This window comes from Corythoichthys intestinalis, chromosome 18 (assembly GCF_030265065.1).
Source record: "Corythoichthys intestinalis isolate RoL2023-P3 chromosome 18, ASM3026506v1, whole genome shotgun sequence".
NCBI lineage: Eukaryota > Metazoa > Chordata > Actinopteri > Syngnathiformes > Syngnathidae > Corythoichthys > Corythoichthys intestinalis.
In genome coordinates, this window is record NC_080412.1 from 20,651,133 (window position 1) to 20,663,001 (window position 11,869).

General features: G+C 36.2%; 1 protein-coding gene across 6 annotated transcripts in view; it reads left to right on the forward strand.

Moving 5' to 3' along the window:
* Positions 1-11,109, forward strand: part of cadm1a (cell adhesion molecule 1a) — a 621,004-nt gene extending 609,895 nt beyond the window's left edge. For 3 of the 6 annotated variants that reach the window (XM_057820018.1, XM_057820022.1, XM_057820023.1), the window contains exon 12: positions 1,397-11,109. In XM_057820018.1, coding sequence (XP_057676001.1) covers positions 1,397-1,515 — 119 coding nt within the window. In that variant the 3' untranslated portion in view covers positions 1,516-11,109. The remainder of the gene's footprint in view (positions 1-1,396) is intronic. The other 3 variants (XM_057820019.1, XM_057820020.1, XM_057820021.1) reach the window with 2 other exon arrangements.
* The last annotated feature ends 760 nt before the right edge of the window (positions 11,110-11,869 follow it).

Sequence of the window (11,869 nt, forward strand, 5' to 3'; positions counted from 1 at the left end):
AATTCTTGTGAATAAATGCTTAAATCCTTCTTTTCTTTATAGATATGGACGTAAAACAGTCTCGATTCTTGGTTAAAAGCAGAAAAAAAACGTGCATTTAGCATTTATTTTACGTAAATATTGCAAACTATGATGCTAGTCGGTAAGCAAATTAGCAGCCACAATATCACAAAGAGCTTTTTCCGTTGAAAATTCTTTTGAATAAATGCTTAAATCCCTGTATTCTTTATAGATCTGGATGTAAAACAGTCTCAATTCTTGGTTAAAAGCAACAACAAAAAAACGTGCAGTTAGCATTTATTTTACGTAAACATTGCGAACTATGATGCTAGTCAGTAAGCAAATTAGTGGCCGCCATATGTAAACAAAGAGCTTTTTCTGTTAAAATTCATGTGAATAAATGCTGAAATCCCTGTATTCTTTATAGATATGGACGTAAAACAGTCTCGATTCTTGGTTAAAAGCAAAAAAACGTGCATTTAACATTTATTTTCCGTGAATAATGCGAACTATGATGCTAGTCAGTAAGCAAATTAATGGCCACCATATGTAAACAAAGAGCTTTTTGCGTTGAAAGTTCTTCTGAATAAATGCTTAAATCCCTGAAATCTTTATAGATATGGACGTAAAACTCGATTCTTTGTGAAAAGCAAAAAAACGGGCACTTGGCAGTTATTTTACGTAAATATTGCGAAGTATAATGGCAATGCTGTAGCGGCTAATTTCTCCCATTGATTATTTTCACATTTCAAAATGCATGCATGGCACGAAAAATATCATAATTACCTTGAATCCTTGAAAAAATCACTCCTGAGACGATCCTTCCTGTATGTATGCAGTACACCTTTCGTACTTTTTCAACATAATCCGCCGTGTGACCGACAACTAATAAATAAAGCGGAGTGTGGGACGGCCCCCATCGGGAAGGCGTGACGCTGTGAATGCAAAATGTGTCACGTCAATACATCATGAAGTCTATGGCCAAACATATTTAAACTATAAGTAACTAAATGAAACAAGGATTATACAGCACTTTGAGCAACATTGAATGTATGGATAATCACTGTCAAATCGTACAGATATGAGACTCTTATCAAACACCAGGTATGATCTCCTGATTACCCGTAGCTATTTCTTTCGTTTTTGCGGTCTTTTTCATTCGAAAATTTGAAAAAAAAACTTCTTAACAGGCCCCCGATGGACCGTATAATGGACCACACAAGAGTGAACCATCTGCCTTCCTAAAACGTCCTCCAAACATGTAAAACAATTGAACTACATGTAAAATACGTTCGTTCTTTCCACACGTTATCATGATGCAATGCTAAGAAATGTAAACAATGATGTCGCAAAAGATCCTCTTATTGATGGCATCTTCGTTCTTCTTGTTTTTCAGGTACCTACTTCACGCACGAAGCCAAAGGTGCAGACGACGCGGCAGACGCCGACACGGCCATCATCAACGCCGAGGGCGGCCACACCAACTCCGACGAAAAGAAGGAGTACTACATCTAATCAAAGCAGGACCCCGACACCTTTCGTGTCCTCTTTGGGACGCAGCTGTTTCTGGGGGGACTCGGGGATTGGGGGGGGCGGGATTTAGGGATGATCTGAGATGGATCAAGATCACCTTTAGCGGGTTTTAGATGGGTGTTCAAAGAAAAGCCGTTTGTCTAGTCTAGTCGGCAGATGTGGGTTGGAATGTTTTATGTGCTTGACAAAAAAAATAATCAAAAAGTAAAATGATTTTTAGGACACGGACATGGAGGGTTGGATGGGGGGGTTTGGGGTGTCAGAAAATCACCGTAAAGAGCTTCACCCTTCAGCACCTACCTAACTACACAGTTTTTTTTCTTGTTGTTGTTGTCAAGTACCAACCGTTTGCAGAAAATTCTGTGCCTTGTTCGGATTTTATTTTGGGGTTGCGTTTACAACTCCCCCCCTCTCAAAAAAAAAAATGATAAAACCGCCACCTCCCGCTAGCCCCTTAACACTTTCTCCTTAATGTGTCTACACATTTCAGAACAACAATCCAGTATACTGTGATATAGCGCCAACCCATTATGTTCCCTTCTTGGAAAAAAAAATGCATGGAATGCTTTTCCATATCATTGTACATAATAATGAGGAAGAATTATGGACTGTAGATGCCCCCCCTCCACTCGAGCCTCCTCACGCCATTTGCAAACACGATCACTGTCAAGAGTATAATCAAAAAGAAGGCAGCAAAAAAAAAAAAAAAAGACAAACAAATTTTTTTTTTTAAAGAAATTCCTGATCCGTTTCTGGAAGCTATCGTTGTTAGCTAAATTGGCTGGGTTTACCGAAAGTTTAGCCCTGCAATTTAGGGTATATTAACTCTTGCAGCGCCATCGACAATGATAGATTTCCAATCATGTGGCTTTTTTCATGCCTCTACTATGAGTTTGTCACAAATCTTCAATCCATTCGAACTGGGAGAAGTTCATTAAATGCAGTTCAGATGGATTAGGATGGATCTAACATCGTCGTTGATGCTTGAATATACAGTACATTGAACAAATATACATCAAAAGGCATTGAGGGAATACATAAGAACATAATAATAATTATACATGTATGTAGGGCTGCAGCTATCGATTATTTTAGTAGTCGATTAATGGATGAACTAGTTAGTTCGAATACTCGAGTAATTGGATAAGGAACAGAAATTAAAATACTTGAGCTAAGCCTCAAACGGTAGAAAAAAATTAATAAAGACAACAAAAGAAAAATATCAAACTTACATAGCAAAAGTTCGCTAGCTTAAATGCTATAAAATGCTAACTATTTTTTACAGAACTTTTAACAAATGGTTCAAAGACATTCTCACAAAAAAACGGCTAAATACTATACCTATAAACTAAATTACGAATGCATTAAAAAACATTAGCACAAACAAAAACTTAGCTTATGTTGGTCTTAACAGGGAGCAGCTGGATTAGGCCATGTGAAATGAGTTATGTCATATTCACTGTCGCCACTAGAGGGCAGTGCATCCACCCAAATTAATTAAACTAAATGCAAACACTTTTAAAACAAACCGTTACAATGCCACTTTGATTAAACTAATACTCGAGGCAGCAAAATTTAATTCAAATCTTTTTTCTAATCGAATTACTCGAGGTAATGGATTAATCATTGCAGCACAATATGTATGCATATGTTTATATTAATCCTAAAATAATAGAAAATGTATTAAATTAAAAAAATACAAGAATAATAACTTTAAAATTAAAAATATAATCAGAAAGAGAAATGCATTCATAAAATCTATTCTTTTTTTTAAACATATACAGTACTGTGCAAAAGTCTTAGGCAGGACACCTGCCTCAAACTTTTGCACAGTACTGTATATATTTTTTATACTATGTATATACAGGATATACTGTATGTATATATTTTCCCCAAGTGGAAGCTTCCATGATCCTAATAAATTTAATCATTAAAAATATATATATACAGTACTGTACAAAAGTTTTAGGCAGGTGTCCTGCCTAAGACTTTTGCACAGTACTGTATATATACTGTATTTTTCATTTTCTACATTTACTTACTTTTTAATCTTTTATGATTTATTTTAGGATTTTCTAAATATGTATTTTTTTTATTTTCTATGCTTATTTTCTCTTTATTTTTTGATTCTGTTTTAGAATCACTGACTGCTATTTTACATAATTATGTATTCCACCAATGCTTTTTGTTTGTATATTTGATGAATGTAAATTCAGGCATCAAGGGATAAATGGTCAAAACGGCAAGAATATATAAAATTTTGAACATATCATTCATTGTACCTTGAAAACAAAAGCCGAGAACATGTCAGAGCGCTGTTTTGCACTATGCTGTGATTGGCCAATTTGCATTTAGTTCACGTCGTACAAACTGCTGTGTTATAAACAAATCCTTTGTAGGAATTTCTTTTTCCAGGGATACAATCACATACACTGTTTCTAATTGTCATATTGTTAGTGGAGGATAAACTCATTTTGCCAATTTAGTTTCATTTCCACTTGCATGGATGTGCGTGCTACTTTTTTTTTTTTTTGGTTGCCGTTTTGTATCACCTGCCAAAGCGAAAAGGACATTTCTTTTTGTTTTATTTTTTCAGTGCAGGCCGGGGGAGCGCGGAGTCGTTTACAGACTGAAGTTGGTTTGCGCGTGTCGACATTTTGCATGAAAGCGCAAACGTCTTGAGGTCACGGCGAAGGTCCATTTAGACGCCGTCGTTTGTTTGTCGATGTTTATGTGTTCACAGAGGAAGCAGCATGCCTAACAAGTTTTGAATAAACTGCTACCATTACGATACACGTTATGGTTTCGAAAATTTCGTCATTTTTGAACTCATTCATAGAAAAGGCAATTCACTGTACGTTATTTCAATACGGTACACGATCATATATCAATGGTTGCTTTCATTTAGCAATGTTAATAAGCTTGTACTAAAATGTCAGTTGGCCTCAGATGGACTAGAAACAGACTAAAATTGTAAATATCGTCGATTGTGCTTTAAAAGTTTCAATAGATCAGTGTAGCGAAAAATTGAAACAATACATCCAAGTGAACTTTACTAATTTGATTGCATTCATTAACTTGGATAGAAACCTACAAATCTGTGTCGTCTGCGTACCCAATTATTTATCCATAACCACCATTTAATAATCCTTAATAAAAAGGGCAACGTACCAATGGATTTTTGCTTTATTCGAGAAAAAAAAAAAAATCTAATCTAAATACACAACAAAGCAAAAGTTAAATCTTCAGACAAAATATCAGAACTTCTTCGGAACAACATAACGTAACGTAAAGGCGGGAAAAAAAACGCACTTAAAAGTTGCGTTACTACCATGTTTTTGGAACGTGTACTAGCTCGCTGTGCGGATATCCAATATTTTCCTGGCATGTTTATGGACATAAAATTACGAATCATCCTCATTACGTACGATAGCTTTAATGTTACCACCACACACAGTACAAAGGAATATTTCACTTAAGTCACAGTTTTCAAACCTGGACGGGAGTTACGGGCATTTTTGTTTCACTGGATTTATTCGTTAACAATTGGTGCAACTGTTGAATGAGCGTTGTAGATAAGATAACACTCCCTCACAATTTTTCGAGTTGACTCCGTTCACTTACGGAGTTTTGGCACTGTATGTCGATGACACTGTTCTGTGTTTGTTTTGTGGTCTGGTAGGGAATGGGAAAGGGTTTAAATTTGAACTTTGGTGTTTAATGGTCTACTATTATTATTATTATTATTATTAGCGGTTTTTAATGTTGCTTTTTTGTGAATCACGGAGCAGCAGATTTGCCTTTTTGAACCAGACTTCAATAGATGTCCTTCTCAATAAATGAAGAAATGATCGTATACAATTTTCATCTACACCTGATGAGTTTTTATATTGTTTGCACAGAATAATCTTGTTTTGATGTTTTTCCATGAAATACAGTAAGCCCTCTTCCGTTGCGGTTTGCCATCCCGCAATAGTTTTATTTTTTTTCTGCCTTACATTTATTTGGTATGTAATTCCACTTTCAATCACTTGAAAGCAGCACTGGGAATACAGTGACATCTGGTAAATTTGACGCAGGAGAACGGAAATGTGAAGAATTTCAATTTACCTGTAGTTGATCCTTATTGAATGTCACGATTCTTGATGATAGATGTCCAATGCTGTGGCTATTTTAATGCTTCTGCTTTGAATTTTTAAATGAGTTTGGCCCTAGGAGATGTTGAATCCATTTGAACATGGCAGCCAGGTAGCATAGACAAGTAAAAATTTGGGTACTGATGGATAAACATGTATTTAATCCTATGTATATGAAAGCTTTACATTGTCGAGATTAGTGCTGTACGATATGACGATATATATCGCCCAAATGACATAACACTTTTCAGCATTTTACATTTCATTATCGGCATACTTGTTCATGCAATGCACATTTCGGCCAACAGATGGAGCCCAGTTTGCGCTGACTTGCTGCATTGATAGGATTCCATATGCCACAGTAGTACCAACAATCAGCATCAATCTCCACTCATGAGTAAATTCTACTCCTGCCAACCGTACATGAGTAATGAATGTAAGACAATCGAAAACGGCAATCAAATAACCCACACAGTTAACACAATTCTAGTCACAGTTACTAGATAATCATTACAGTGTTGCCAACCCCCCTAGTAAGGAAAGTAGCTATTGGCTGTCCTGAAAGTAAAGTATTTTCTCCCAATGCAAAAATGTAATATACGTATATATATATATATATATATATATATATATATATATATATATATATATATATATATATATATATATATATATATATATATATATATATATACATACATAGATGGCGGAAAACACTCAGGTCACGTGAAGTTCCGCTCTGAGACCCCCAATTTTGCCAAATTTCTAAATTGTCCTATATGCATGTGTGATAAATAATTGGGAAGCTTAAAATTTCAATTTTCTGGGGAAAGAACAATTTTGAAAAGGAGGGCTTTTTTTTTTTTTTTTTTTTAAATAATACTCTACACCCAAACTCAAGCTGAGAGCATGAGACAGCATACTTAAAGACGCCGTGATTTTACCGAAAAAGTATCGTGTACTTACCTTGTTTCGATTCAAAAACTCAGTGTAGAATGTTTTACCGAGTGTCAAGGCACAGCTGTGAATGGCCACAGCTGGATTTTTGTGGGATTTTATGGGTGAAACACGGTAATATAAAAAGGGCCGCGATGCAGAAACCGCAGACATAAAGGACTGGTTGAGATTTTCTTTTTCAAATATTTACCCTTTTAAATGTTTTATTTTTTTCCATTTTTTCTTTGTTTGGATCGTCATCTAAACTATCCGGGACAATGTGACATTAACAAAAAGAAATGCAATTAAGCAGTAGTTATGAGGTAGATATCTGTGACCTATTTACAGACACTATTTTTTCCATTGTGACGTAATTTGTTTAAAAGTTTAAAATATGCGAGTGAATAATTTCATAAAGTCTTTCCCCCCCCTAAATATCAGACATCAATTAAGGATTCTAAGCTAAAAATGATTGACATTTCAAATAATAAATATAATTTTTTTATGGCTGGGTTGAAACAAAAGCGGTTGCGAGGTGTCTGTAAACTGGGGCCTTCAGGGTAAAACGGACAAATTAAAAATAGTTTGGGGGATTTATGCGCCATGAAACTGCTATGGCAGCATATAGACATATTGTTCTATCAAACACAAGAGTTCTTCTGGCTTAAAATACAGCAGTTTCTTTTAAAGAGGTTTGCAAGAGCAGAAACTGCTTTTTCAGCCTTTTGTGTTTTCCGCCATATGTATGCATACAGGGATCTGAGTAAAGTATTAAAAGAACCAGAAAATTTATTGACTGCTCAGTTTTATTTATAACTGTGCAGAATGGAAAAACAAGCAATAAAATTGACTGCACTGTAAACAGAAGCTTGACAAGCTCAACAACTCCAAAACTTAGCTTAATTGCAGATTGCAAGCAACTATCACGTGAATACCGCCACCTAATGTACAAGAGTGTGGTGGTTTTTAACTGGTCAGTATCTTGTTCACCTGAGTAATCTTTCCGATACGTCTTGCTGCCTCGAGTGCTCAGTTACAGTATAGATGCAGGGGGCTTATCGATAGCGCCGGTGGCATGAAAACAAAACTATCAATTCACATCGAGGAAAAAAATGAAAACAAACAAAAGTAACGTGGAAGACAGGCGACAATTTGAAAAGTAGTGGAGTAAAAAGTACAGATACCTGTTATAAAATGTAGTCAAGTAAAAGTAATAAGTACCACTTCATATTTGTACTCAAGTTAGATACACAAAAATGTACTTAAGAACAGTAACGAAGTTCTTTTATTTCATTTCATTCCACCTCTGGTTATCACCAAATTTGCATAATTGTCAATTTGCCTGTATTTGTAATGAACGCTGTAGGAGAGGAATAATGTCGTTGGACAAGCAAAAAGTGAGTGGAAAAAAAAAAAGGCGCTAGATTTGTCGCTAGTCATTTTTGACACCAAAAAAAGTCACCAAGAGGCATTAGAAAGTCACCAGATTTAGCGAGAAAGTCGGCAAGTAGGCAACACTGTGTCTTTACATTCATGCTAAAATATATGTTATAGTGCTGCTACTTCCATTTACACTGGGGAGTTTTAGGTTGCAGCACTACTTGATGCACTTAATATTTGTGGTAGGTTCTTTTAATGACAATTCAAAAATAAGTTGAATGGAGGGAAAGCTGTCATAATTGTTGTGTAATTTTGCAGCAAATAAATAAAAGTGTGTTATATCGTGGCAGCTCGACATTGTGGTCTAAAATAGTGAGATTTTTTTTTTTTTTCTTATCGCACAGCACTAGTCGAGACATTAGCAATTGTTATTTCTAACTTGAGTCATGAAATTTGGACATGTACTGTATGTTTAAAATTTTTCACATGCCAACAAAACATGATTATGGTAGTTTTTGACAGATATGGATAAAGATCACAAATTATCTGTTATTTTTTTAACAGCATGAGTCGTTCCATATATTTGTGAAAGTTCAAATTCAAGGTTTCGCTTGTACATCAATAATCGAATCAAAACATGAAGAGGATTTTCTACTTTATGTTCCTTCCAGTTAATATGGTCTTTTCAACACATTTTTATGTACCGGTAAGTTTTTAAAGAACTCCCTCACATGTGACTTCACTTCAGATGTCCAAAATGAAAATTGACAGCAAATTGGTGAGCTTTTTTAGCATCTGTGTTGTACATGCTTTCTGTATTTTTCTTAATATTTGGTGCACTGTAAAAGTCGTGCGAGTACTGCTTTGCGTTGACATAAAGTGTACAGGGATCCGAAAAGTTGTCGTATTTACTGTCCACCTCAAACACACCGCCGCCTTTGAAAGCTCCCCCCCAAAAATGTGTTTGGATTCATGTCACTGCTCATTTTTTGGTTGTTTTCTTCTTTGGATTCTTTTAGACTCTCTGCTGTTCCTGGGAATTGTTCGTACGTATTCACGGAGGAGAGGAAATCCACATTCCCATACACATTTTGTATTGGTTCATAAATAGACATTTTTACAAAAAAAAAAAAAAAAACAAGAGTTCTTGTCTTAATAAAAAAGAAATGGTATCAATGTCCAAAATAATCAGTGTTGTTATTGTTCCTATATTGTTTAGATATTCATTTTTTTAATGAACAAGTGAAAAAATAAGTGAATATTCGCCACTTCCAGTCCAAATGGACCTTTTGCGCCGTTTTAGGCAGCCGATGAGTACCCTATAAAGGGTTAAACCTTGCGATTTTCTTTCTGTTAAGCAAAATACTGATATACTTTTGATTTTCAGTAAAAGAAGCTCCTGTATATGACAGAAAACACTCAGGTGACTTAAAGTTCCGCTCTGAGACCCCCAAATTGGCCAAATTTAAAAATAGTCCGATATGCATGTGTGATACATTATTGGAAAGCTTAAAATCTCAATTTTCTGGTGGAAGAAAAATTTTGAGCAGGAGGGCCTTTAAAAAAAACACACACAAAAAAATTAAACAGCAAAACCGCATCTGGAGGTGAAAGCACGCGAGAGCAGAATTACAGACGCCATGATTTTAAAGTGCCTGTGACATGAAAAAGCATGTTTATTTCATAATTCACGTGGTATTTTCTGCTCCTGAGTGAAATTGACTGCTTGGATGTGTGTGTAGGCGATCGCTATATTTTTTTAGTTTTTTTAATCCCGCGCCATGAAAATGAAGTGACTTCCGGCAACAGTCTCGAGGTGAGAAAGAGGGCGCTGTGACGTGTACGGAGGAAGGAGTCCTCTTCACTATACAGCCGTACTGTTGTATAAGAAGGACTGATTCAGCTGATTTTGCAGATTAATACGTTTATTTTTCGCATCACGCCAGCCAAACGGCTGCAGAAAAATCTTGCTGTACGAGGGAGAGGCGTGTGTGCCTTTTTGGGGTTCCAAAAGATTCCCATTCACGGGTGGATATTGGCCAAAACAAGCCCTACTACTGTGGGACCATGGGACTTACGAGGAAGTGAGTAAACATCATGTTTTGTATTATGTCAAATATTGGGATCATTTTAATATGTAGGTGGCTTGATTTTGGGGCTGACATGCATGCGGGGCGGCTATTTTTCGGCACAACACCGGCGGCTTGTCGCACTTCCACCCGCCGGGAGAACACTATATTTGGCTTATTGTGCTCATGTGTCCGGTGTTCTGTCAAATTTTCCGACTGATCAGAAATTGCAACTTTGAGTTAAAAATAGCCGCGAATACAGTGATTACAAATTAAACACTACAAACTTTCTTTAGATAAAGGACTACTTACGTTTGATCATGGATTGACATGTAAATGTTCAGCGGTCATTGTCCAGCTGCTTCCTCGGCGAGCTTTCCTGTCCGTATTAGCAGGGGAACGAGCTGTAAATTGCTCTCCGCCGGGCGGTTTGCCAATCGGCAAAGACAATCGACAACCCAATCGTCATGTGAAATAATCCGGGCTAGTTATGTGTGATTTTCCGCTTCGAAGACTTTGAAACATCACTCGGTTCGGGTTAGCGTGTCGGCTAGCTGTCACGCCTCTTGGTTTGTTTACATTTTCCAAAGCCGGGGAAGGGAAATGACATAAACCCGATTTAGGTGGCATAAAATATTGTTCCGGAGGTGCGACAGTAAAGGTGAAGTCGACAGTTTTGATCATTATGGAGTAATTTTGCCATGTTGTCTTGTATAAATGCATTTTTATCATTTCATATTCCATTTAGCACAAGACTGTTATTTGTCATGACCAGACTGAAACAATGACATTTTGCGGCTCTCTTCGTCACGTTTTCATCTTTCTGAATAATTCCCCCTCAACGGGCTGACTGGTCCTTTTCAAGCCATTTATTTAGCTATTGGGTAAAAATACTTGGATAAAAAGAATCTTCTGTAAAAATATTGGAGAGACTGAAACAATGACATTTTGCGGCTCTCTTCGTCGTGTTTTCGTCGTTGGGAATAATTCCCACTCAATGGGCTGCATACTAAATCAGATGAAATCGTGACTCCGCTGACGTCATCCACCTGTTGGGGACATTAGGGCCCTATAATGGTAGGCGTGGCTAACCCGCAGATTAAAAGACTAATTTGTCATCATCTGCGCTTTGCTAAATTGTTGTATATTGTAATAGTCGTATTGTCTCAAAATATGATTCTAATTCATTCACAAAATAATCCTATTTCAGACTTTTTTTCTCGTGTCGTACGCACTTTAATGAGATATTATCGCGCACTTACCTTGTTTCAATCCAAAAACTCCATCTAGCATGTATCACTGAGTGTCAAGACACAGCTGTGAATGGCCACAGCTGGATTTTGGGGGGATTTCATGGGTGAAATATGGTAATATAACAAGGGTCGCGATGCAGAAATCGCAGACATCAAGGAGTGGTCGAGATGTTCTTTTTCATTTATTTACCCTTTTTTTACCTTTTTTTTTTTTTTTTTTTTCAATTTTTCCTTGTTTGGATCGATTATTTATCATCTAACATATCAGCAAAAATGCGGCAGTAACAACAACAAAAAAAAAACGATTAAGTAATGGTTATAAGGTAGCTATCCCTGACTTTTTTACAGACGCCATTTTTTTCATTGTGACATAATTTGTTTAAAAGTTTAAAATATGCGAGTGAATAATTTTTAAAGTCTTTTTTTTTTTTTTTAAACAAAATATTAGACAACAATTAATGATTCTAAGCTAAAAATGACAGAAGAATAAATACAATTACTTACCTTCTTTTTATGGCTAGGTTGAAACAAAAGCGGTTGCGCGACGTCTGTAAACAGGGGT